This window comes from Hyla sarda, chromosome 8 (assembly GCF_029499605.1).
Source record: "Hyla sarda isolate aHylSar1 chromosome 8, aHylSar1.hap1, whole genome shotgun sequence".
Lineage (NCBI taxonomy): Eukaryota > Metazoa > Chordata > Amphibia > Anura > Hylidae > Hyla > Hyla sarda.
The window spans coordinates 175,288,413-175,315,812 of record NC_079196.1 but is presented as its reverse complement, the minus strand read 5'-3'; the positions used below and the strand labels follow the sequence as shown (position 1 = coordinate 175,315,812).

At 43.0% G+C, this 27,400-nt stretch overlaps 1 protein-coding gene across 1 annotated transcript; it reads right to left on the bottom strand.

Annotated features, from left to right (window-relative positions):
* KDELR2 (KDEL endoplasmic reticulum protein retention receptor 2) lies at nucleotides 1-27,400 on the bottom strand. The gene is made up of 5 exons (XM_056536582.1): nucleotides 27,128-27,400; nucleotides 20,941-21,041; nucleotides 12,111-12,269; nucleotides 2,404-2,656; nucleotides 1-823 (listed from the first exon to the last, which is right to left on the bottom strand). Exons 1-5 carry the CDS (start codon nucleotides 27,216-27,218, stop codon nucleotides 789-791), a joined length of 639 nt encoding a protein of 212 aa, XP_056392557.1. The 5' UTR covers nucleotides 27,219-27,400; the 3' UTR covers nucleotides 1-788.

Genomic DNA, 27,400 nt, shown 5'->3' with positions numbered 1-27,400 from the left:
TTCCTTTCAATTATTTAATGGCACTTCTCTTTAGGGAATCTCTCTGTAAATACAAAGAAACCTACACATACACTTAGTGACACGTATAAAATGTCTGAGTTGTTTATCCCATAAAGGGACATAACCCAAGTACCCTGCAACATGCTGACATTGACACACTGCAATCCATACGCTTTATTCCGAGAACCCTTTCATGAATACGGCTTAAAGGAGACAAATATCCTTAAGAGATTGGATTATTTCAACACGAGCAGGTTTTCCTCCCCAAGAGAAAATAAATTATAGTGGAATGACTGGAAAATCTTGGAGTTATTAAAAACAGACTAATAGCATTGAAAGAAAAAAATATGACAAATCATGGACTCTAGAGAGTCAGTAACTGGGGAGGAAAATAAACTGCAAAAATCTGCACTTAAATCTAGTTGCTGTAAACTGCACAAAAAAAAGTCACTTTTTTTTAACAACTATTGAATTGAAACTGCGCTCTGGATCTATTACAGTATACCTTTTATGTAAAAAATCTTTATACATCATAATAAAAAACAAGGAAGGCAAGATGCGTAAAACAAATCAGCTGGTATCCGAGAGTCAATCATTAAACCACTTTGCTGTTGGAGGGGCTGGCATCACATTCTGTCCCGGGGCCTCTCCGGCAGCAAATAGGGCAATTCTGCATAAAAAAGTAGTGTGTATCTGACTCTGCTTCAGGCATCTTACACCTTCGCTCATAGTAAAGATTGTTCTGTCCAAACAGTGTGGAGGACAGCCGCTGGTCCGATCTTTGGCACTTATGCTGGCAAACTCAACTTCTTTCCTTTTAGTACTGTAAACAGATAAAAAGAAAAATAGATCAATAAAGTTGTAAACTTTATACACAACATTGACCAAGCAGACTTTGTTTAGGTATTAATAGGAGATCAATAAGCACCCAACACCCCAAGGACTCCCCCTCCCCAAATCTGCAGAATGAAGAGAAAGTGGTTCTTGAGTCAGAACTGGGACCTTTTCAATTTCCATCAAGCCACAGCAGTGCATCCTTAAAGGGGTACTCCACCCCTAGACATCTTATCCCCTATCCAAAGGATAGGGGATAAGATGTTTGATCCAGCGGTGGGACCCCCGTGATCTCAGTGCTGCACCGGGCGTTCGTTTAGAGCGTCGAGTTCAGCGCTGGAGGCTCGTGACATCACGACCGTCAAGCCCCCTTCCAGAGACTTGCATTGAGGGGGCATGGCCGCGACATCACGAACAGGGCATGACCGTGACATCAGAAGCCTCTGTCCTGCATCGCCAGTCATTTGGATGTCTGGGGTGCCGCAGCAGAGATCGTGGGGGTCCCCAGAGATCAGACATCGTATCCTATATCCTTTGTCTAGGGGTGGAGTACCCCTTTAAACTGTCCATACACAAAAAAACTGCTGTTTCCGAACCTTTATTCAGCTGACAGCAATCTCTCCCCATAACCCCATAATCATGCACGCTCAGCTAGACCATGTGTGCATCTGTTCTCAGTTGAGAGAAAGTTGCTTATCTCCCCAAGAACAAGAGGATTAGGGTAGCTAATATTTAAAATTCCAGATCCTTCTCCTATTCACTTGCATTGCAACTAATAACAGTATGGTGACTGTAAGTAGAGGAAATCAATGGAGACACTAGTGTTTACCTGTATATAGTGGTCCCAGATGATTGGCAGGGGTCCAACTCCAGGAACCACTGTCGATCTAATATTTATGGCCTATTCTGAGGACAGGCCATCAATTTTTAAATAACCACAGTGCAAGCACCAACCGAACACAGTCAAAAACCAGGCAGTGGTTATTTTATTAAAAATAAAAGTTAATATAGGGAGACTAAGTGGTTAAAATGGTAAAAAATGTATATATATATGGCAAGCTCAGGGATGACAGAAACCTCCCGTGGAGCAGAATATGTGTGTGTGTGTGTGTGTGTGTGAGTCTCTCTCTCAACTGGCTCCAGAAAGTTGAACAGATTTGTAAATAACTTCTATTAAAAAATCTTAATTCTTTAATTTCTTCTGAGCTGCTGAAGTTGAGTTCTTTTCTGTCTAAGTGCTCTCTGACACGTGTCTCGGGAACTGCCCAGAGTAGAAGCAAATCCCCATAGTAAACCTCTTCTACTCTGTGCAGTTCCCGAGACAGACAGAGATGTCAGCAGAGAGCACTGTTACCAGACAGAAAAGAACAACTCAACTTTAGCAGCTGATAACGACTGGAAGGATTCATTTTTTTTTTTATAGAAGTAATTTACAAATCTGTTTAACTTTCTGGAGCGAGTTGAAAAAAAAATATATATATATTTTTCCTGGAATTTTTAACACAAACTGAAAGGCATACGGTTCCCTGAGCCAAGATAATGCGTGATTTGGAAGAGAAGCGCACTCACCTTTTGTAACATACAAGTAGAAGAAGTCGCAGTACAGAATGGTTTGCACCACTCCTGCCACTATGGCAATCAGGTCGAAGAAGCCTTCAAAGGAATAGCGCCAAATCCAGTTGAAGAGATACAAGGCACGGTACAAGCCCAAGAAGAAGAGGTAATGGGTAGTGATTGTCTCCGCTTCACCCGTTTTGCTGATCATGAAGAGCTGAGGCAGGATGGCCACGGACTCCAGATAAATGGAGAAGGTCCATAGGATCTGCAGAAAACATAGGGGGAGGTAAAAGTGGAGATTATTATAGGTTACAATAAGGCAGCCACACAACACCCATTAAAATTGTTTTTTTTTGGTCCCCTTCTATTTAGTTGATATAACGGTAAAACTAATGGGGATTGCAGCAGTGAAGGCTGTACTAACCACAAGGGAAAAGTTAACCAGTTACCCATAGCAACCAGATTGTTGTTTCATTTTTATAAAGGCTTCTGAAAACTAAAAGAAGCAATCTGACTGGTTGCTAAAGGTAACAGAACAGGTTTTGATAAATCTCCAATGGTTTTAGTCAGAAAACATTGTAAATGCGTACAAGGGAAGTTACAGCAACATTCCACTAGAGGGAGCGATGAGCAGACAGCATAAGATTAACCCCTTAAGGACTCAGCCCACTTTCAATTTAAAGGGTTACTCCACTGGAACACTTTTTTATTTTTTTTTATTTTTTTTATCAACTGGTGCCAGAAAGTTAAACAGATTTGTAAATTACCCCCATCCCCGGTGGCATAATTACCCTGGTCGGGTCCACGCTGCTGCAGGCCTCCGGCGTGCGTCCCCTGCGTCGTTGCTATGCACGTCGCGGCGCACTGACGTCATGCGCCGCGCCGTTCAGCGCATAGCAACTACGCTGGGGACGCACGCCGGAGGCCTGCAGCAGCGCGGACCCGACCCAGGTAATTATGCCACCGGGGATGGGGGGAGGCAATGGGTGCCGCTGCCCCTTCTCTCCCCCTGGCTGTCGGCGCCGCTTCTCTCCCCCTGGCTATCGGCGCCGGCAATGGGGCGCCGGCACCGATAGTTAGGGGGACAGAACGGGCAGCGGCACCAATAGCCAGGGGGATAGAAGGGCCGACAGCAGCGCTGTAGACCCCAGGAAAGGCAGGGGGAGAGAAGCAGGCAGCGACGGCCTCTCTCCCGCTGCCTCTCCTGGGGGTATATCGGGGTATACACGCGCACACACGCACCCTCATTTTACCATGGATATTTGGGTAAAAAACTTTTTTTACCCAAATATCCTTGGTAAAATGAGGGTGCGCGTTATAGGCCGATGCGTGGTATACCCCAATAAATACAGTACTTCTATTAAAAAAATCTTAATCCTTCCAGTACTTATCAGCTGCTGTATACTACAGAGGAAGTTCTTTTCTTTTTGAATTTACTTGCTGTCTGACCACAGTGCTCTCTGCTGACACCTCTGTCCATTTTAGGAACTGTCCAGAGCAGTTTGCTATGGGGATTTGCTCCTACTCTGGACAGTTCCTAAAATGGACAGAGGTGTCAGCAGAGAGCACTGTGGTCAGGCAGAAAAGAAATTCAAAAAGAAAAGAACTTCCTGTGGAGCATATAGCAGCGATAAGTACTGGAAGGATTAAGATTTTTTTAAAAAAAAATTTAAACAGAAGTAATTTACAAATCTGTTTAACTTTTTGCCACCAGTTCATAAAAAAAAAAAAAAAAAAAAAAAAAAAAGAAAAGTTTTCCAGTGGAGCACCCCTTTAAGGATAATTTTTGTTCTAAAAATAAATTTTTCACCTACAGACCCATATAAAGGTCTTGTTTTTTTGAGTCACCAATTGTACTTTGCAATGACATAACTGATTTTATAACAATCAGTGGCGAAAGAAAAAAACCAAAAACACCATATTGCAACTTTTTAGGGCTTGTTTCTACGCAGTGCACTTTTCTGTAAAAAAAAGACACATTATCTTTATTCTGTAGGTCCATACGGTTACAACGATGTACAATTTATGCAGATTTTATTTGACTACTTTCAAAAAATTATAACTACATGCACCAAAATTAGTATGTTTAAAATTGTCATCTTCTGACCCCTATAACTTTTACATTTTTCAGTATACGGGGCTATATTAGGGCTCAGATTTGCACCGTGGTCTGTAGTTTTTTTCTGTACCATTTTTGTTTTAATGGGACTTTTTGATCACTTTTTATTAATATTTTTAGGTATATGAAGTGACCAAAAAATGCACAAATTTGGACTTTGTTTTTTTTTTTTTTTTTTAAAGTGTACGCCATCGACCATAAGGGTTTTGCTAACTTTATATTTTAATAGTTCGGACATTTACGCACACGGTGGCACCACATATGATTTATTATTATATTTTTTACGGAATTTTATTTTAAAAAAAATATAGAAAAAGGGGGGGGGGTGAGTCAAACTTTTATTAGGAGGGGCTTATAGCTTATTCACATTTATTCTCCTGTCATCCAGTTAGCTGATCAGGACATGGTGATTCTGTCGCAATAGTCCCGATCAGCTCCACTGAGCTGCCAGGATAGTTTCACTTGAGACACCGCAATAAACTTTGAATGTGGCATATAAAGGGTTAATGCCAGGCAACAGCTCAATCGGCAGTGCCTGGCATTATCCCTGGGTCCTTGCTGCTGATAGCTTGATAGTTTGAACTGTTCTCCGCTCGTGAAAACGTTTTAAACCCTGGTAACAGGATCAGGGTGTACAGGTATGCCCTTGGTCCTTAAGGATTCGGGAATGGGGGCGTACCTGTACGCCCTGCATACTTAACTGGTGAAATAAGAACTCGGGAACTTTTGTTACTGTTGCTTATATAGGGAAGCATAGACTATTAGAAATTATAGTGGTTCTTGTGTAAGTCTTCTGCTTACCTGTTTTACTTGATGTGGCTGGTATGGCTTTACAGCCATCACAGATTATTTTCTTATACTGCCTACATTTCCCATGAATCCTCTGGCTTTACAGAGAGGGTGAGGAGTTATAGCATTGCCCCATGTCCCCTAATAAGGCTGCTGAATTCACCCAGGTGAAGTTATTAGGCTTGTAAGTGGGTTGTGGTGGGTTTACATTATGTGACCCCATAGTGATAGCAGCAGCATACATATAAGAGGGGTCTGGGAGCTAGCAGGATTCATCTAATCGATGATGTCATCCTGTAGATCACAGGAAGTCAGCTGATCCAGGACAGACCACCTCCTTTGAAACATTAAAAGGGGTTTTCCAGTAAAAACTCCTAACGCAGGGAGTCTCAATGGTTGGACTCCCCGCAATCAGATAGGGGATAGAATAATTCCACCTGAATTGCAGCAGGCTGGTGATCATGTGGCCTAGTTACAAAAATTAAACAGATGCAGCTGTGCTGGCATAAAATAAATGGCACTATATGACTAGTGATCGTGAGCATGCATGATACAGGGGATAATCTTTTCACTCCCAATGGGATGTAAAACATTGAGCGCTCAGATATGTCTGAAAGCCCTATAAAGAAATCTAAAAAATGAAGTCAACATGTATACTGGGGGAGGACGAGGGTCTCTCCTCATGATTTGTGGAGGTTTCAACTAGAGATAAGCGAACTTACAGTAAATTCGATTCGTCACGAACTTCTCGGCTCGGCAGTTGATGACTTGCATAAATTAGTTCAGCTTTCCGGTGCTCCGGTGGGCTGGAAAAGGTGGATACAGTCCTAGGAGACTCTTTCCTAGGACTGTATCCACCTTTTCCAGCCCACCGGAGCACCTAAAGGCTGAACTAATTTACGCAGGAAAAGTCATCAACTGCCGAGCCGAGAAGTTCGTGACGAATCGAATTTACTGTAAGTTCGCTCATCTCTAGTTCCAACAGTCAGACACGTTATTCTCCATTCTCTGGATAGGGGATAACATGTCTAGAGGGGAGTACCCCTTTAAAAGGATAGTATAAAGGATAGGTCTCGGCACTCACTGTTCTTTGCAATTCTTTGTGTTTATTCACACATGTAAACGGTTTACAGGACGCTGTAAAGCGTCCTGTAAACCGTTTACATGTGTGAATAAACCGTTTACATGTGTGAATAAACCGTTTACATGTGTGAATAAACCGTTTACATGTGTGAATAAACCGTTTACATGTGTGAATAAACCGTTTACATGTGTGAATAAACACAAAGAATTGCAAAGAACAGTGAGTGCCGAGACCTACCCTTTATACTATTGACTTTATTGTCTGCGTGCACCACGAATTTACACGAGTGCCGACTCCAAAACTGATATCTCCTTTAAAAGGATACGGAGTGGACCTTCTTACTAACCAGCTTCAGAGTATCGATCCCCTTATTACAACACAGGATATTCTCCGTATACAAGACCAGATAACTCCTTTAATTATTCACATAGTTCTTGGTTAACTTTGTACCTTGCTGTCGTCTTAATCCACCGAACCATCTATGTCAGTGTTTCGCAACCAGGGTGCCTCCAACTGTTGCAAGACTACAAGTCCCAGCATGCCCAGACAACCTTTGGCTGTTCTATGTTAACAATAGGTGCACTTTTGCAATGTTTTTTTTTTTTCCTTCTAATGAAAACACTTAGCAAAAACCTTACACATTGTGGGGGAGATCAAAACCTGTCCAGAGGAAAGTTGCAGAGTTGCCCATAGCAACCAGATTGCTTCTATCATTTTTTTTGAACCTCTTAAGGACCAAGCATTCCGTTTTTTGCATTTTTGTTTTTCCTCACCTTTTAAAAACTATAACCCTTTCAATTTTCCACCTAAAAATCCATATTATGGCTTATTTTTTGCGCCATTTCTACTTTGCAGTGACATTATTCCTTTTACCCAAAAATCAACGGCGAAACGTAAAAAAAAAAAAAAAATAATTTGTGCGACAAAATTGAAGAAAAAACACAATTTTGCAAATTTTGGGGGCTTCCATTTCTACGCAGTAAAATTTTCGGTAAAAATTACACTATTATTCTGTAGGTTCATACGGTTAAAATGATACCCTACTTATATAGGTTTGATTTTGTCGTACTTCTGGAAAAAAATCATAACTACATGCAGGAAAATTTATACGTTAAAAGTGTCATCTTCTGACCCCCATATGCGGAAAAATAAGTTATAGGGATGTATGAGGCTCATTTTTTGCGCCGTGATCTGAAGTTTTTATCAGTACAATTTTTGTTTTGATCGGACTTTTTGATCGCATTTTATTCATAAAAAGTTACCAAAAATAAGTTGTTTTCGACTTTGGAATTTTTTTTTTACGTGTACACCATTGACCGTGCGGTTCAATTAACAATATATTTTTATATTTATAGGTTTATATTTTTTTTTTTTTAATTTATGGGAAAAGGGGGTGATTCTGGTTTATTAGGGAAGGGGTTAAATAGCTGATCGAAGCAGGGACCCCCGCAATCTCCGGGACAGGACCCTGGATGTCTTAGAGAGGAGCGGGTGTCATCCACAGGTAGACTGCATGACCTCCATTCATTTCTATGGGAGCACAGATGATGTACCAATGAAGCACGCGCTCCTGCTTCAGCACAGTGATCGTAGGGGGTCCCAGTGGATCGAGGATAAGTTTATTTTTGCTGGATTTCTCCTTTAACCCCTTAAGGACAATGGACAAAATATTTACGTCCATTGCCTTCTCCCGTTATACGAGATGAGCACGCTTCATACTCTGTGGGTCCCGGTCCAATCTGTGCTTTGATGCTCCAGCCAGGCTTTTAAGGCTGAAGCAATTGAGCACAGATAACGCTAGTCAATGCTATGGCATAGCACTGAACAGTGTATGCAGAAGATGAGGTGTTCTTTTTAACGAAAAGTGCACTGTGTACAATTGGAAGCACCCAAAAGTTACAAAATGCCATTATTTATGCACACGGCGAACCAAATATGTTTTTCAATATATAATATATATATTTATTTTTATATTATTTTTTGGCACATTTTTAATTTCCCCATAGGGGACTATTTATACCAATCACTTGATTTGCTAATACTGTTCAGTCCTATGCATAAGGCAGACCAGTATTTTCGGCGATCTTCTGCTCTGGTCTGCTGAAAATCAAATTAGAGCAGAAGATGCCGGGACGGCCGGTAGAGGCAGGTGAGCGGACCTCCGGCCACCATGTTAGCTGATCTGATCCCTGCGTCCGAGCCGCGGGCAATCAGATTAGCCTAAAATGTAGCCGCACTTCCATGATCTGTACTGATCATGGCATCTGAGGGGTTAATGGCGGACATCCACACGATCACAGATGTCAGCCATTACTTGCAGGTCCCCGGCTGGAGATGGGACCTGCCGTACATGGCCCGAGCATGGCTCAATTTTTTTGAGCGTTTGTACTTTCTAATGACCCCTTTTTTTTTTATCATAAAATGTGCGGTAAAACAAGAAAAATAAATTTATTGAAAATAAATCTTCAATTGTGCAACTTTTGTGGGCCATTTGGGTTTTACACAGTGCACTTTATGGTAAAACTGACATGTTCTCTTTATTCTGTAGGTCAATATGATTGAAACGACACAATTTATATTGCTTTTTATTATTGTAAAACTATTCAAATTTTTTTTTACATTTCTTTAACAAAATCACTATGTTTAAAATTCTCCAGACCCCTATAATTTTTTTTTTTAGTTTTCTGTATATGGGGCTATGAGGGCTCATTTTTTGCCCTGTGATCTGTTTGGGACAATTTGATCACTTTTATTGCATTTTTGGCATATAGTTTTTTTTTTTTTTTTTTTTTTTTTTTTACACTTAGGCCATTGACTGTGCTGGATCATAAACATTATATTAATAGTTTGGACAATTTAAACACTGATACCAGATATGTTAACTTTTTCAATTTTTTTGTAAAATTGGAAAATAAGGGTGAATTTTTATTAGGGGAGGGGGTTTTATAGACTTTTACTTTACACTCTGAGTCAGATTGCATTCACTGTATAATGCTATGCCTGTGGCATAGCATTATACAGTGTAATCAGCAATCCACTGATACAGCCTAGCTAAACCAGTGAATTGGTGATCGGAGACCTTACCAGGCAGGGACCCTCCTCCACCATTTTAAGCTATCATACGATAAGCCCCATGGTACATTTTACTTACAATTTTTTCTTTTTGGTTATTAAATGGTTATTAATTAATCATGGCATCTAAAAGGGTTAATGACTGTCAGCAGCGGGATAACTGCTCTGAAGCACACGCAGCTACAGGTACACCCTCGTGCGTTAAGTCCCTGAAAGGCAAGGGCGTACCTGTACACCCTGCGTCTGCAACAAGTTATCCTACGCTTTTCTGCTAAATCTTATAAAGGGGTTAAATTGTATTAAAAAAAAAAAAAAAAAAAAAAAAAAAAAAAAAAAAAAGCAATGTTTTTCTTTTTTACAAAAACAGTACCAAATCTGTCCGAAGGTTAAGGGTTGTATTGCAGCTCAACTCCAATGAAGAGAATGGGTCTAAGCTGCAACACAACACAGGTTTTGTCCTGTTTTTTGAAAAAAGGCAGTAGTGTCTTTTCTGGATAATCCCATTTATTTAATTAATGAAATTTATTTAAAGTGGTACTCTGGTCCTGAGACATCTTATCCCCTATCCAAAAGGATAGGGGATAAGATGTCTTACCGCAGGGGTCCAGCCGCTGGGGACCCCCGCAATCTTGTATTCACAACCCACCTGTTTGAGCTGCACGCCGCGGTGCCAGCTCACAAACAGCCGGGTGGCGACCACGGGGCCGGAGTATCGCGACATCACGACTCTGCCCCCGTGTGACGTCCCCCCCCCCCCTGCTATGCAAGTCTATGGGAGGGGGCGTGAGGTCACACGGGGGTGGAGTCGTGACCCCGGGCCCGTTGTCGCCACCCGGCTGTTTGTGAGCTGGTGCCGCAAGCAGCTCAAACAGGTGGGTGGCGAATACAAGATTGCGGGGGTCCCCCGCAGTTAGACATCTTATCCCCTATCCTTTGGATAGGGGATAAGATGTCTCAGGACCGGAGTACCCCTTTAAGATGCAACAGAGCAATAGAGTTGGTTGCAAAGTCCACAAAAAAAAACAAAACTATTTAGTACAACACCACATATATATTGTGCCTTGTAGTGACACATCCTGGCATGATTGACCTGAAGAGGGGTGCTACACCCTCAAGACGCATTGTCTGATTGCTTTAATAAACTAACATTTATTTGATATCTGCTCTGGAATTATGGTTATTTGTAACCTTATACTGCGGGTAAGTGCTAAAAATGCATCCCGTCTTTGCATGTGTGCATTCTCTCCACACTACGTCATATCCTGGCCTGTGGGGCATCAGTCAGGTGCAGGACTGTGTGAATCCTCAGGACACTATAGCACATGCAGTACTATAAGTTTCATAGTTAGTTTGGGTAAACTTGACGGACAAGTGTCTTTTTTCAAACAAGTTCTTTCCATACATAATGGTAGAATACATACTGTGTATCCCAAACTTCTGGGCAGTTTCTATATGGGAGGAACTGAAAATAATTAAAGTGGTTTATCTAACTCATAAAGTTATTTCCTGTCCACAGGATAAAGGATATGAAGCTAAACGGTGGAGGTCTGACCACCGGATCATGAGAATAGAGGAGGACTACCCCTTGAATAAATGGAGCGCACCACACGTGCATGGTCAGCGTTCCATTCTGGGGAGAGAATTACTAAACTGGGTAAAGCAGAACCTCCAAAAATTGCTTTTAGACGTTGTATGGCTGGAGCATCAACATGTGTTTTATGATATAACAAACGTGGGAAAAATAAAATAACAGACTAAAAACTAAAAGAAACAAAAGTGCTAATCTGTCAATGTGAGTATTTTCCACTACATTTACATCTCTGGCCTCAAATTTACACGCACTTCCAACTTTACAGAGCATGTGTCAAAGTGCTTGCAAGTTTCAAGCGACAAGCAAAATTTAAGGAACTACAAAAATTTATTTTAAAAGTAGTATGTGCTCTTTAAAAATAAAAAAAAATTTCAACAAAAAAAAAAAAAAAAAAAATAATAATAATTTGATGTTGAAGAGACGAATCAAAAGTTTTTTTTAAATCGGTCAGGGTCTGTGTGTTCAGACCCCGACCGATCAGAAGAACGATCCGCTAAGTGTTCTCTCAGGACATGTCAAAAGTTTTTCTTAATTGACAGATACTCTAAGGGGGAGATTTATCAAAACCTGTGCAGAGGAAGAGTGGTGCAGTTGCCCATAGCAACCAATCAGATTGCTTCTTTCATTTTCCACAGGCCTCTTTAGAGGCCTGTGGAAAATGAAAGAAGCAATCTGATTGGTTGCTATGGGCAACTGCACCACTCTTCCTCTGCACAGGTTTTGATAAATCTCCCCCTAAGACCAGAAGTAAAACAAACTACAATAAAATAATGACTAATTCTGCAAGGTATATTGACAAACTAGAATGAGGTTCAAAGGTGAACCTCTCTTAAAAAAGGGATATATTTCAAAGATTCCATCCTCAAACATATGGAAAGTCATTAGTATTAGCAAGCCTTTTATTAATAGGGTTAAATGGGGCTAAAAAAACCTACAATACAAAACTGTCCTCACGTAGTGGACCCACAATACACGAGTTAATAAATTGTTATTGGCTTAGTGGATATGGATCTGACACTTTACTTGAGAAGGTGAGATCACTGCTAAAGTATAAACAGACCTACCTCAAGGGGAGAGAAATCGTGATTGACAAGGACGGACAATCCACCGACCGGAACGACTAGGAACTCCACTCTGAAGGTGTCATGGTTCCCATCATACGTGGCCTTGAACTTCATGTATATCAGATAGACTGTTGCATATGCGCAGCCAATATAGATGAGCTGGTAGAAAGCAAAAATACCACATAAGATAACATAATGCAAAGTTATATATTTCTCAATATTATAATAAGCTGTAAAGCGATTTTAGGCCAGACAGTTCTAACACACACAGATCTGGATTAGGCTGGGTCCACACTACGTTTTGTCCCATACGGGAGCGCATACGGCAGGGGAGAGCTAAAAGCTCGCGCTCCCGTATGTCACCGTATGCGCTCCCGTATGTCATTCATTTCAATGAGCCGACCGGAGTGAAACGTTCGGTCCGGTCGGCTCATTTTTGCGCCGTATTTGTGGTCAACCACGGTTTTAGGTCCGGTTGTAAAAGCGCATACGGCGCAAAAATGAGCCGACCGGACCGAACGTTTCACTCCGGTCGGCTCATTGAAATGAATGACATACGGGAGCGCATACGGTGACATACGGGAGCGCGAGCTTTTAGCTCCCCCCTGCCGTATGCGCTCCCGTATGGGACAAAACGTAGTGTGGACCCAGCCTTACCCGCAGCTCTGAGCTGATGAGAAGACTGTATATAGACTGCTCAGTGCCGAGAGGTGATCCCTGCGCGGGGTCTCATCACACAGTAAAGATAACAAGGTCGAGCCATTCGTTAAAAGGGGTACTCCACTGGAAAACATCTTTTAAATCAACTGGTGCCAGAAAGTTAAACAGATTTGTAAATTACTTCTATTGAAAAAAAATAAAAAAAAATCTTAATCCTTCCAGTACTTCTTAGCGGCTGTATACTACAGAGTTAATTATTTTCGGATTTATTTTCTGTCACGACCACAGTGCTCTCTGCTGACACCTCTGTCCATGTCAGGAACTGTCCAGAGCAGGAGAAAATCCTCATAGCAAACATATGCTGCTCTGGACAGTTCCTGACACGGACAGAGGTGTCAGCAGAGAGCAGTGTGGTCATGACAGAAAAGAAATCCCAAAAGAACTTCCTCTGTAGTATACAGATAAGTACTGAAAAGGATTAAAAAAAAAAAAAAAAAAAAAAAATATTCTGGCACCAGTTGATTAACAATATAAAAAAATAAAAATAAATAAAAAAAAAAAGTTTCCCACCGGAGTACCCCTTTAACCACCACATATAACAATGTTTCCCAACCAGGGTGCCTCCAGCCGAAGGCTGTCAGGGCATGTTGGGGGGTTGTAGTTTTGAAACAGCTGGAGGCACCTTGGTTAAGAAACAATTACATATACAATAACCTTACAGACCGCTGCTTTTACCCAACATGCCCCTCTAGTTAGTTTTCACAGTTAAAATGATAAAGTTCCGCTTTAAACATATGTTCAAGTTTAAATTTAGACAGAATCTACATAAAAATCAGAATCACTCAGTAATTACACTGCATTACTTGTACAGTGTGCACTATAGTCTACTCAGCTCGGATTTCCCAGCATTCCCTGCTGACTCCGTGTACACCACCACAACTGCTGCTCCATTCACATGGTGAAAGTTTCTGAACCGTCAGCTGGTATATAGTCGCCCCCCCTATCCCCTGCTGCACTTGTCCTAATGGTGGTAGGTTCCCATTGAGCAGCACTTATTGCTTTCATCACAACTTGCAGAAAATGCCCACTCAGCTGGCCAAAAAAGGTGTAATGCCATTCAGTATTTGCCTTTGCCAACAGATAAACCAGGATGTACTGAGAAGCAGGACCAGGCAATGGCATGCAGCATGGGACGGGGGATGGCGAGCATTTAAAAAAAAGTTTTTACTCCAACATGAGAATTAAAAGGGGTACGCCGCTACTCAGCATTTGGAACAGACTGTTCCGAAAGCTGGAGCCAGGAGATAGTGATGTCATAGCCTCGCCCCCTCATGATGGGGTGGGGCTATGACATCAGAAGCTCCCGGCGCTGGCTCCAGCGTTCTGAACAGTTTGTTCCAAACGCTGAGCAGCGGAGTACCTCTTTAAATAAATAAAATGTTGAGGTGGTCTGGGAATGCAGCTTAGCAAAATTAATTTGAATAAGCTGGAATACCACATAGCTTAAAGGGGTACTCCGGTGCTTACACATCCGCTACACAAAAGGATACGGGATAAGATGCCTGATCGCGGGAGTCCCGCCGCTGGGGACCCCCGTGATCTTGCACACGGCACCTCGTTTGTAATCAGTCCCCGGAGCGTGTTCGCTCCGGGACTGATTATGGTCGACCGCAGGGCCGGCGGCGTGTGACGTCACGCCTCCGCCCCCGTGTGACGTCACGCTCCGCCCCTCAATGCAAGCCTACGGGAGGGGGCGTGATAGCCCCCTCCCGTAGGCTTGCATTGAGGGGCGGACGTGACGTCACACGGCGCCAGCCCTGTGGTCGACCGTAATGAGTCCCGGAGTGAACACGCGGGACTCCCGCGATCAGGCATCTTATCCCCTATCCTTTGGATAGGGGATAAGATGTGTAAGCACTGCAGTACCCTTTTAAATAGCCAAAAGCTTGTTTTACTTAAAACTATCCGATCCATCTTCCCCCATATACATGCACACTCAGAAATGGGAAGTGGGAATAAGCCTCTGGTGACAGCTTATGATCCTTCTTCCCACCAGGGGGACACACTAACATCCCCCACAAAAATTCCCTGGGTAGCCCAGCATAAGGCCACCATTTTTCTTTCCTCTGAACTCCTTTAGTGCAGGGACCACACGGGGAATACATTGCAGTTTCTTTTAGCACACAATTCCTACATTACCAGAAGTGTGGATGGAATTTTTAAGAAATTTCATTCACACACTGGGGGAAAGAAATAAAAATTTCTTCAGAATCTGACGGATTTTATATTTTCAAATTTTTTTTTCTTCATTTTATGTTGCGGATACTCTGAAGATTTATTGTAGTCAAAATCCACAGTAATATTGTTCTAAACTGAAAGAAAATCCATGATTCATGCCAATTTTTCACTGTTGATACCATGCAAAAACGCTGCAGAAATTCCACTATGGAAAATTTGACGTGCATCTGCTGTGTGTGACCATAGGGTGCCCCGACAGGTTGCTCAGCAATTGTGTTATTGCAATTCTACTTGCAACACGCAACTTGCAGCAAATCCAGGTGCAGAACAGCACTATGGCTGCAATGTTTAAGGCTATGTTCACACTGCGGAATTCCGTGAGCAGAATTCCACGAGTGAAGTTCCGCACAGTGAACGTTAACATCTGTGTTAATGGGTCTTCTGTGAGACCCAATCACACTGCGGAATTTCAGCGGCGGAAGTCCGCGAGCACTGCATAGTCGTCAATGGTGATGGCGCAGTGCCGCATGGTCCTACCGCCGCCTGCCGGTGTCCCTTAGGCTAAGTTTCCACTTTGTTTTTTTCTGGCCCCCAAAAAAATGCAAGAGAAAAAAATAAATAAAAACGCCAGAAAAATGCCATGGCATGCTTCTGTGTTTGTCATTTTCTTCTTGTTTTTTTTTTTAAAGGAAATGTATCTTTTCTTATAACGAAATTTGAATACATTTTTAAAACAGATCAATTTATGTGGGCAGGCAGGGCCCTGAAAATGTAGCAGACAAAAAAAAATACAGTAGTTTTAAAAAAAAATATATAATATATATATATATTTTTTTTGGCAGTACTATGAATGAGTGAGTGGCCGGCCAGCGTACAGAGCAGAGATGCGAGCGCAGGAGAAAGCCGCTCCACATCTCAGGGATGAAGGACGATCGCAGCGGGTGTCAGGAGCACACTCTGCTCCTTGCAGGGAGCTGTAGTATCTGTACTAATAGACATATGGCACCGGTATAACTCTTGACACCTGTTGCAATCTGTCTATTAATGTAGGTACTACAGCTCCCAGCATGGAGCAGAGTGTGCTCCATGTTGGGAGCAGTAGTATCTGCAGTTAAGGAAAGATCACAGCGGATGGATGTACCTCCTGACACCCGCTGTGATCCTCCTGTATAATGTAGATGGGGGTGGTCGGCCGCTCTCCTATGGTCCCCTGCACTGCTAATATATGTGTGGGAAATATGAATAGGTGTGTGTAAAATATATGTTATATATTTTACTAGGGATCGACCGATTATCAGTATGGCCGATAATCACGATTTTGGGCATTATCGGTAATTATATTGCCGATAAGCCGATAATGCCCCGCCCCCGCACCGCCACCCCCCTCGACCCGCCGCACCCCCGACCCCCCACCGTGATGCTAGGCGATATACCGGTATGGATTTTTGCCCATACCGCTATACAGGTCGGGCCCCTCCCCACCCCCTGAGTCAATAAAAAAATTTAACTTACCCGTAATGGGGGTGGTCCGGGTGTAGTGTCCGGGGGCGTTCCGGGTGGAGGGTGAACCGGTCCGGGCTGTCCTTCTCCGGCGGTCATCTTCTCCACTCCGGGCAGGCTCCGGCCTAGTACGCTGCATAGACGCCGCGACGTCAAGTGCGTTGCTGCGCACGGGCGTCACTGCGCAGCGGCGTCTATGCAGCGTACTAGGCCGGAGCCTGCCCGGAGTGGAGAAGATGACCGCCGGAGAAGGACAGCCCGGACCGGACCACCCGGAATGCCCCCGGACACTACATGAACGATGGATGGATGGATGGATGGCCGGACCACCCTGACAGGTAGGAGAAAGAAGCGGGTGGCGGCAGCGGCCTATGGCCCCGCAAAAGCCACTGCAGATCATTGATTTAAAGCGCCCGCTTTAAATCAATGATCTGCAGCGGTGTCGCAAGGGGTTAAATAGCCGATAACTTATACCGGAATATCGGTATAAGTTATCGGCTCTAACCTGCACCGATTATCGGTATCGGTCCTAAAAAACCGATATCGGTCGATCCCTATATTTTACACACACCTATTCATATTTCCCCACAGAGAGTTGTGATTGGCTGGAACCATCCAACCAATCACAGCTCTCTGTGGGAAATATGAATAGGTGTGTATATATATGGCAGTGCAGGGGACCATAGAAGAGCAGCCGCAGCTATACATTATACAGGAGGATCGCAAAGGATGTCAGAAATGACAGCCGGGGTGGTCAATTAGTACAGGTACTACTACTCACATCATAGAACAGTGTGTTCCAAGCTGGGAGTAGTACTACTACTACTTAAAAAATTTTAAAAAAATAAATAAATGAAAAACACACACACTAAATTTTTTATTATTGTCGGCTAAATTTTTAGTGCCTTGCCCGCCCACATAAAGTTGATCCCTGTTTAAAAATTAATAAACATTTTGTTACAAAAAAAGATAAAATTTCGTAGCCCACGTATGTGGGACACTTACTGTTTGCAGTCGCGGTTTTCGAAGCCTCATAGTTTTGTACCGGAGCACATCTCTAGTTGTTCCGTGACCTTAATAGCCTGTCTGGGCCCTACTTTTTTGCTTATTTTCTAATTTCTGTTCTTATACTTGTTATTGGGCTCCGGCCCCTGTGATATTGTTGTATTTGGCCGATAGTATTGGGCTTCAGCCCTTGTGATACTGCTTACATGTTTTCTTTGTTTTTGAATTCATGTCTATGAAAAACTCTTAAAACGCTAAAAATTACAGTTGACCAAAAAAAAAAAAAATTTATAATTTCGTTAAATACAATTTTTTCCATCACTACTGTATATTTTTTTTTGGACTGCTGCAGAGGTACAATATCGACCAAGTAATGGCTGAACAAACACTCTTACTAATAAATACGGTAATATCAAATGTACCAAGAAAATGTCTCATGCACTATGAGCCTTATCAAAGCAAAACTTAATCATATACCCCCATGTTTAAGCAATATTAGCCAGGTAGTAAATCTAGGTAGTTTAACATAGAAATGAGAGCTACAATGCTCAAAATCATATTCCTAGTAACACCAACTGTATCCAATCCTGCAAATACCTATATACCTAGCATGACCTGTGAAAAGTAAACATAGGACTGGCCAAAGTGCTATTTGTAAATATACTAGAAAGTGCCTAAGTGCTTACCCATATTGTCAGGGTGCCTCTGCGCCCAAACGCTGTTTCGTGCCCCCCATTTTTTAAAGGGGCCACCGTCACTGAGACTTAAATCTTCCTGCCCTATATTTACTACCTGGCTAATATTGCTTAAAGGGGTACTCCGCTGCTCAGCATTCGGAACAAACTGTTCAGAACGCTGGAGTCGGGAGCTCGTGACATCATAGCCCCGCCCCCTCAATGCAAGTCTATGGGAGGGGGTGTGACGGCCGTCACACCCCCTCCCATAGACATGCATTGAGGGGGGGGGCGGGGCTATGACGTCACAAGCTCCCAGCTCGAGCGTTCAGAACAGTTTGTTCCAAATGCTGAGAACCGGAGTACCCCTTTAAACATGGGGGTATATGATTAAGTTTTGCTGTGATAAGGTTCGTAGTGCATGAGACATTTTCTTTGTCCATTTGATATTATATATTAGTAAGTGTGTTTGTTCAGCCATTACTTGGTCAACATTGTACCTCTGCAGCAGTCCAGGCATTGTTCTTGTATCCACCTAGTCCATACGTTGAGAGTTGTATTTAAAGGGGTACTCCGGCGCTTAGACATCCCCTTTGGATAGGGGATAAGATGTCTAAGCGCCGGAGTACCCCTTTAACATGTAATATATTTTCAATAAAGACTTATGGTATTAATACAAGTGGTATTCATAACTCCATTTTTTCTTTTGGTTGTATATGACTTTATATGTTTTACATCTTGGCAAAACAATAGTTTTTCTATTATACTTTTTTATTTTTTTAAATAAAGAACATATTTTATTGAAGTAAACTGCCTTCTAAAATCCCACCACTAGGGGTCCCCATACCTGCTGGGACACTGATATGTCCCACAGCAGCATGAGCAAGAATACAGGAGAAACACTGCTGTAACAGAGGTTTACCAAACACGTGCCTCCAGCTGTTGCAAAACTCCAACTCCAAGCATGCCTGGACAGACAATGGAAGTCTGAGCACGATGGGAGTTGTAGTTTTGCAAAAGCTGGAGGCAGAGTAAGGGAGGGGGAGGAATTATCACAGTGCAGGCAAGAGATGGACATGTCCCCTGCCTTTGAGACAATTGAAAAGACATTGAGCAGCTGTAATATGCTATATTTAGTGAAATATGGATGATAGAGACATAAAAATTACATGTACATGATCAAGATCAAGTACATGAGGTACCGATCATTTTTTTTTTTTTTGTTGGGATCTGACAGGTACGCTTTAAAAAGGCCAGAACTGTAATATAGGCTTTTACCAGAAATGTAATTTTTTTTAAAAAAATCTGCTTACCCCTCATATGCACAGTATAGGTACGGGTATATCACAATGGACATAGAGAGATTGCTGCAAGCCAAATTCTTACTCCTCATGTCCAAACAAATAAGATACTCCACCTACAAAAGCTTCTTCATTTATTACATCAACTGGCGCCATAAAGTTAAGTAGATTTGTAAATTACTTCAATTAAAAAAATCTTTACCCTTCCAGTACTTATATGTTACAGAGGAAATTCTTTTATTTTTCAATTTCTTTTTTGTTTTGTCCACAGTGCTCTCTGCTGACACCTGATGCCCATATTCGGAACTGTCCAGAGCAGGAGAAAATCCCCATTGCAAACCTATGCTGCTCTGGACAGTACCTGACACGGACAGAGGTGTCAGCAGAGAGCACTGCGGACAAGACAAAAAAAAAAAAAACAGGAGGTTTCCACCAGAGTACCCCTTTCATGGATTCCCAATAAAAGTCCCATTTATTTGAAGCTAGAGGATTTCTTATTTCCTTACCAAGAGCCACCAGATCTACAGTTAACTGATTAATACAGCTCACAGAGGCCATCATGCTGCATGGAGTAAAGGGGCAGCTCTTCCAGTAACTGGACAGCTAAAATAGGACAATGCTCATTTACTACATAGTCTTCATGAATATGCCTTCAGAGATTTTATAAACTACATGACAATGTGAATTATATTCTTGTGGATTGTTTTCTGTTCAAATTATTAGAAAGCAACGTATGTATGCTTAAAAAAAAAAAAAAAAAAAAAAAAAAAAAAAAAAGGAATGCCAAATGGAGAGACAAGACATTATGAGGCAAACCTGCAATAAACACACGTTCCCTTATTGCTATTCAGCCGCCTATCATCATAACAGCTTATTGAAGAGCTATTGAGAACAGGGAGTAATGACTACAACAATCCTTCCAAGCACAGATTCTAGATGAGATATACAAGACCAGGCAACAAAGTATAATCGTATAAAAGCTCCTATGGACCGGATGTATTCTTGGAGACCCGTGTGTAAATCTTCATCATACTGGCCAGATGACTCCATAAACCTGGACAAAAAGCATCAGCCAGGTACCCAAAAACAAATATTTATTATCGGCACCAAACTTTTTGTGTCTTTTTATGTTGCCATCTGATTTATGAAACAATAAAGCAGATCAGCGCCACCCACAATAGGATCTTATTTTGCACAGAATTTTACTGGGGTAATAAGCTCCAGAAATCAAAGTCCAATCGACTAATGGACTTTTTTTGGGTGGACAAAGATGTCAATTTTTTTTTTATTGGAATGTGGAAGTTATAAGCTGAATCTCTGTAGTGTGCATGGACCCCAAGACTCCGTTGTGTGAATGGGCGAGCTGCAGGTTAGAGATCACCAAGATAACCCAATAACCGATTGTAGCACCTTGCAGCGTCTGCAGAGATCTGTTGGACTACATCATCTTACCTTCATAGAAGTGTTGTACAATGAAATGAACGATGTAAAAAGATCCAGGTACCGAGTAGTAAACACCATCGCAAACAGAAGCTGACTCTTTCCAGAAATACCTGCAAATGACAACATACATTAATAAGAAAAAATGTCAAAAAATAACACACACATTAATTATATATATATATATATATATTATATATATATATATACACACACACACACACACACACACATACACACACACATACACACACTATAAGTGTTCCAGCACTATTGATTCCAAACTATTATACGGACCTGGCTTACAGGTGAAGGCTGCTGGGCTAAATATACAGCAACAGGAGAATACAGCAGCACCCTGCTAGCACAAAGATATAGATAAAACATGAGTATATAGATACAACATGAGAAGCTATTCAGCTATGGTGCAGTAATGAAATAGTGAGATACTTAGCTTACAATTTGGCGGCCGAATAGCTTGAACCGTCCCACCTGTGGTGGGACGGTTCAAGCTATTCGGCCGCTAAATTGCAAGCTAAGTATCTCACTATTTTATTACTGCCCCATAGCTGAATAGCTTCTCATGTTGTATCTATATCTTTGTGCTAGCAGTGTGCTGCTGTATATATCAGAGAGAGTTGTGTCTGATTGGCTCATTAGAACCACAAGACTGAGGTCAGGGATCAAAGAGGGTTCTGATGGGCCCAGTTTCTGATACAATAGGGACCCTACCATAACCATGAGGCCCACATGAAGTGGACACATATAACCTGTGTGTTTCATTTTACAGCAAAGATTACAATGTACTAAGCCCATAAAACTGTGATCAGTTCTTTATAGAGGACAAGGAGAGAGGTTAAACACTTATATTCCAGTCCTGCAAAACGTTTTGTATCAGGCCTCCTCCAGACATCATGGGCATGAGGGAGTATAAGTGGCTCTATCAGGGGTCTTGGTCTTTGAAAATTAAGTGACCCAATCATTGGAATTAGAGCAGGATGCCACTGAACACCTGCTCTTTTGCATCTGTTGGTGTTATTAGGGGGTCAATAACTGCATAGGTTCATAACCAGGGCTCTAGTCCTGCAGGAACTCATGGGAACGGAGTTCCTGCACTTTTTTCACAGCAGGAACTCAGTTTCCATTAGAAGGAGTCCTGCAGGACCAGCCCTTAAAGGCATTGTATACCCTATACAAAGGATAGGGGAAAAGATGTCTGTGGCACCCTAGACATCCGATGCATGGAGTGAAATTTGCTCCATGAAGAATGACTGGCGAAGGGGGGCAGAGGCTCGTGACATCACGGCCATGCCCCCTCAATGCAAGTCTATGGGAGGGGGCATGACGGCCGTCATACCCCCTCCCATAGACTTGCATTGAGGGGCTGTGGCCGTGACGTCACGAGCCTCCGGCGTTGCACCCAAAGCTCTAAACGAATGCCGGGTGCTGCAGGGAGATTGCGGGGGTCCCCAGCGGCGGGACCCCTGCGATCAGACATCTTAGCCCCTTTCCCTTGGATAGGGGATAAGATGTCTAGGGGCAGAGTACCCCTTTAAGTGGAAATCTTGGAAGAGTTCCCACACTTTTTTCCCCAGGACTTGACCCCTGTTCATAACTACAGTGATCCCTCAACATACAATGGTCATCCTGGAACCAATTAATATTGTAACTTCAGGGGCCACTGTATTGTTGATTAAAAGGGGTACTCCGCTGCTCAGCATTTGGAACAAACTGTCCCGAACACTGGAGCCGACGCAGGGAGCTCGTGACGTCATAGCCCCGCCCCCTTATGATGCTACACCTCACTCCCTCAATGTAAGTCTATGGGAGGGAGTGTGACGGCTGTCACACCCCCTTCCAAGAGCTTAACAGCAGAGTACCCCTTTAAGGTCCCAGTTGGTCCCTTGAATATCCAAGTGAAACTGATTGGGACAAAGTTGTGCATTTTTATTTCCTTCTATACGGATCCAATTTTGTTGTGAATTCATAAAACTGGGCGATTACAGGTAGTTTATGCCTAGGTGCACAGTTATGATGGCATGATTATTTGTGTGTGACTAGGTGCCTCATCTATCTTGTGGCTGGCTTAACCCTTTTTTGGAACCCATTAGGACAGGTCATTTTTATCCAAATTTTTGCTTTGATCACAATTAGAGACAGTAATTTGATTCATCACAAACTTCTCGGCTCGGCAGTTGCTGACTCATCCTGCATAAATGAGTTCAGCTTTCAGATGCTCCAGTGAGAGACTCTCCTAGGACTGTATCCATCTCTTCCAGCCGGAGCACCTGAAAGCTGAACTCATTTATGCAGGATGAGTCAGCAACTGCCGAGCCGAGAAGTTTGTGATGAATCAAATTACTGTAACTTCACTCATCTCTAGTCACAATCAAGGGGTATTCTATATTTAAGTAGATATATAAAAAGTTACATTTTATACTGTTGCTACAGTGAATCTTCCTGTATCATGCCAGACTGCTACTTCAAGTGCCCAGGAGGAAGTTCATCCATAAGTGTCCTGGCCCCTCCCCATAGCTCTGAGTGACAGCTCTATAGACCTCCTGATTGGACACTGGAGCTGTCACACAGAGCAGTGAGGAGGGAACTGGGAAGCACTCACAGGCACTTATGAAGAATCACTGTTAGCCCTGTGTACACCAATAATGACTTTGAAAACCTAAGCGTTTTGCGGCAAAACCATATATATCAGCGCATAATGACCTCTAAGCATCTCTCTACCCTAAGGCCAGTTCTTGTGAAATTGGCCCCAAGGTTGAGATACTATTGTCCTGTATCATGGTGGCCCTTCAATATGGTTTCCCTTCTGTATTCCAACACTGACTGCTGTGGATGAATCCCAAAAATAATAAAATCAATAAATAAGCAATGGTAGGTGTATGTTACTTCACTCTAAAACTAGGGACCAGCACACACTAGTTATTCAGATTGTGGGGGCAATGGCTAAGAATTATCAGTATCATATAGTCAACCTAAGACTATGCATTATAGCCAGAACGCTATTTCCTGGCGCTTCTGCACGCAGACTGGTTTTGCGCGGAGCAGCAGGGCAGTCACACAAACATTGTTAAGGATTTCTCATTTTTGTGCAGATTAATAGGAATGCCGGATGTAGGTCTCTCTTGGCCGCACAGAGGGGCTCATTCTCAGTAAATATGTGCCATCCCAGCTGCCAAGTGTCGTAAGCTCCTCTCCAAGATGCGGCCTGCAGATACAAGCAGGGAACGCGATGCACTGCTCACTAATGTGCTGTATACAGGGGAATCTAGCACTCAGCACTTTCCCTATCACTCACTCATCTCTATAGTGATGAAGTACGTGCCGCCATCTCTCCGCAGACACCTGGGACCTAATGCAACCTGCCTTTTATATCAATGAGGATGGGATTTCCAACAAGGGCACCTTCAGCTGTTAAAAACTACAACTCCCAGCATGCCCTGACAGCCGAAAGATTGGTGTCTATTTATAAGCTTAACTAGACACTTCTGGACCCCAATGCTAAATCTCTAACAGGCCCCACATATTATGCTCTATTATAATGTTGGTGGATTTGAGCCCCCACCCCAAACAAGGTTCTGGGTGCTATGTCTACCTCTGCAAAAGTGGTTGTCATCTTTAAGAAAATGGAAAAAAAAAAAAAAATAGATATCGAGAGATATAGAGATATATACACACACACCCACACACCTGTCCATGCATTCAGGTACACAGGGGCGAGAGAAGTCTGATTGCACAAACTATATAGTAAAGCCAAATGGAAAGTTATTAATTAAAGAAGGAGGAGGAAAAAAAAAAAAAAAAATATATATATATATATTCCCTCTTCTCCCTCCCCTTTTGTAATGTCTTGTATTTTTTGTTAAACCTGTATGCAATAAAAAAAATTATATATATATATCTCATTGCTATGCCCTTTTGCATGACTATTATATTATAAACCTGGATAAAGTTTAAAAAAATATGTCTATATTTACAGTGTAATATGACAGCAAGTGATCATCCCCCAACTTTCCTACGAACTGATAGACACAATTGGGTAACCATGTTATTATTAGAGAACATGACGACTCACTTGTAACTCCTATTTATTAGGAACGTCCTTTTACATTTTATAGCAATGCAGCCGCACAACGGAGAAGAACAACAAGTCAGGAAGCGGCAAGACGCAAAAAAAAAGTGCAAAACTGCGTCCCTGGGGAAAGATCTGTCCAATCATCTATACACAGAACAGATCTCACTCATTAAATAGCTCAATAAGGGCATAAACAGAGTCTGTATCCAAAGATCATTCCGCTCAGGATTAGATACACTGTAGCCCGGCACCATGCTGACACCGCAGCAGGTAGCCAATACCAGAGGTGATGATGTGGCTGTATCCTCCTCACCGATAACATTGTCACACAAGACCTGCAAGGATGCCAAATCTCGCAGACTCAACAGGGGGGGGGGGGGGCTCCCCTTCTCTATTATGGACAGTGTCAGGAAAGAAGGGGTTAATAGCCGACATGTAAAACAGGATCTCGTGGATCAGGGTCTCGCCACGCCTTACAGCCGGCTGCCACGTCAGAACCACACACACACACAGAGCACAAGCCGGAGCCTATCCTGTAGAGCATGCACTGATTCATTGCCTACCTACAGCAAATGCATCAGGGCAGGCCTGGCAGTGCGGATGTGCCCGCTCATCGTGGGCAGAACACAGCCCTGGGGAAGTGAAGTCGAAAAGATTTATCTGCAAGTGCAATTTTGGATCCTGAATCTACAGTATTTACCAAAACCCCCTCGCAAAACTACAATTCCCATCATGCCCTGACAGCCGCAGGCTGTCAGGGCATGATGGGAATTGTAGTTTTGCAACAGCTATAATGCCAGACGTTGGGGAAACTCAAGATACTTATCTACAGAAACACAAGATACTCATCTACAGTGCAGAATTCCGTAGCCTGCGGTTATTCTAAACAGATCTAAAAGTCACCTAGAAGTGACAGCGTCTTCCGGATGTGACTGGAGGGCAATGAATGGACAAACAGCACAGCAACCTATAGTCCGGCGCTTCCAACTAGAGATGAGCGAACTTACAGTAAATTCAATTCGTCACGCACTTTTCAGCTCGGCAGTTGATAACTTTTCCTGCATAAAATTAGTTCAGCTTTCCGGTGCTCCCGTGGGCTGGAAAAGGTGGATGCAGTCCTAGGAGACTCTTTCCTAGGACTGTATCCACCTTTTCCAGCCCACCGGAAAGCTGAACTAATTTATGCAGGAAAAGTCATCAACTGCCGAGCTGAGAAGTTCGTGACGAATCAAATCTACTGTAAGTTCGCTCATCGCTACTTCCAACCAGTGTGCCTCCAGCTGTTGCTAAAGTACAACTCCCAGTATGCCCAGTCAAGAGTTTTTGGCTTTCCAGGCATGCTGGGTGTTGTAGTTTTGCCACACCTGGATGCACACCGGTTGGGAAACACTGGACTATATAGTCACCAGGCACCAAAAAGTTATAGCTGACAGCAAGCCATGTGACGCCGGAACGCCAATAGTGAGCCTTGCACTGCGGGTATACTTTGCTTATTTTTAAGGATTCGACTTTGGGAAAAATAAAAAGTTAAAAGAAGACTGTACAGTGTGAATTAAGTCCTAAATCACTGCACACAGGTCACCCCAGGACAATAAAAGCCGCACAGTGTGAATCAAATCCTGCAACCTGCTTGCTCTGGGTATCACATGTCCCCCCCCAGGCCTATGATAGAAGCTGCACAGGGATCACATTGTAGACTATGACAGTGTTTCCTAAGCAGGGTGACTCCAGCTGTTGCAAAACTACAACTCCCAGCATGCCCGGACAGCCAAAGGCTGTCCGGGCATGCTGTGAATTGTAGTTTTGCAACAGCTGGAGGCACCCTGGTTGGGAAACACTGGACTATGACGTGGCCCTATATAAGGTTTTCCTGTATAGGAGGGTACAGCTGGCACTGCCCTCTGCACAGACATACCAACAAGACCCATGCTTGACTTCTATGCAGAAAATATGAAGCAAGAAGAACAAGTTGCAGCATAAAAATGGTATATGGTACATAAAGGAGTGTGCAGCACTGGCACCAGGGGGGGGGGGGGGGTGCATGCCAAGGAAAGTGCATTAAGTGCACTGGGCACAGACTGGCACCTCCAGGTTGGGGGCATCACTTACCGGCACAGGACCGGGTCTTCCAGATCTTCAGCAGCAGGATAATGATGGCTGCCAAATGGGACAAGTCCCCGCTTAACCTGAAGATGTTCATTGTGCTAGAAGATGTGGGATAAGGGACGTACGGTGACCCGGGGAGGGGAGAAGAGAGGGCACAGGTGACCGGGGACCGCGGAGACGAGCTGTGTCGCTGCAGCCGCTGACTTCAATCCGTTAAAATGGCGAGCGCCGAGCTTACGTGGCCCGGGGACGTGGCCTAACTGCAGCGAGCGCACT

Excerpts from the sequence above, each read along its gene's own strand:
- KDELR2 (XM_056536582.1), bottom strand. The coding sequence starts at position 27,218 with ATGAACATCTTCAGGTTAAGCGGGGACTTGTCCCATTTGGCAGCCATC. Across the intron at positions 21,042-27,127 it reads GAAGACCCGGTCCTGTGCCG|GTATTTCTGGAAAGAGTCAG; the intron begins GTAAGTGATGCC and ends TGTCATTTGCAG. Across the intron at positions 12,270-20,940 it reads TGTACAACACTTCTATGAAG|CTCATCTATATTGGCTGCGC; the intron begins GTAAGATGATGT and ends GCTTTCTACCAG.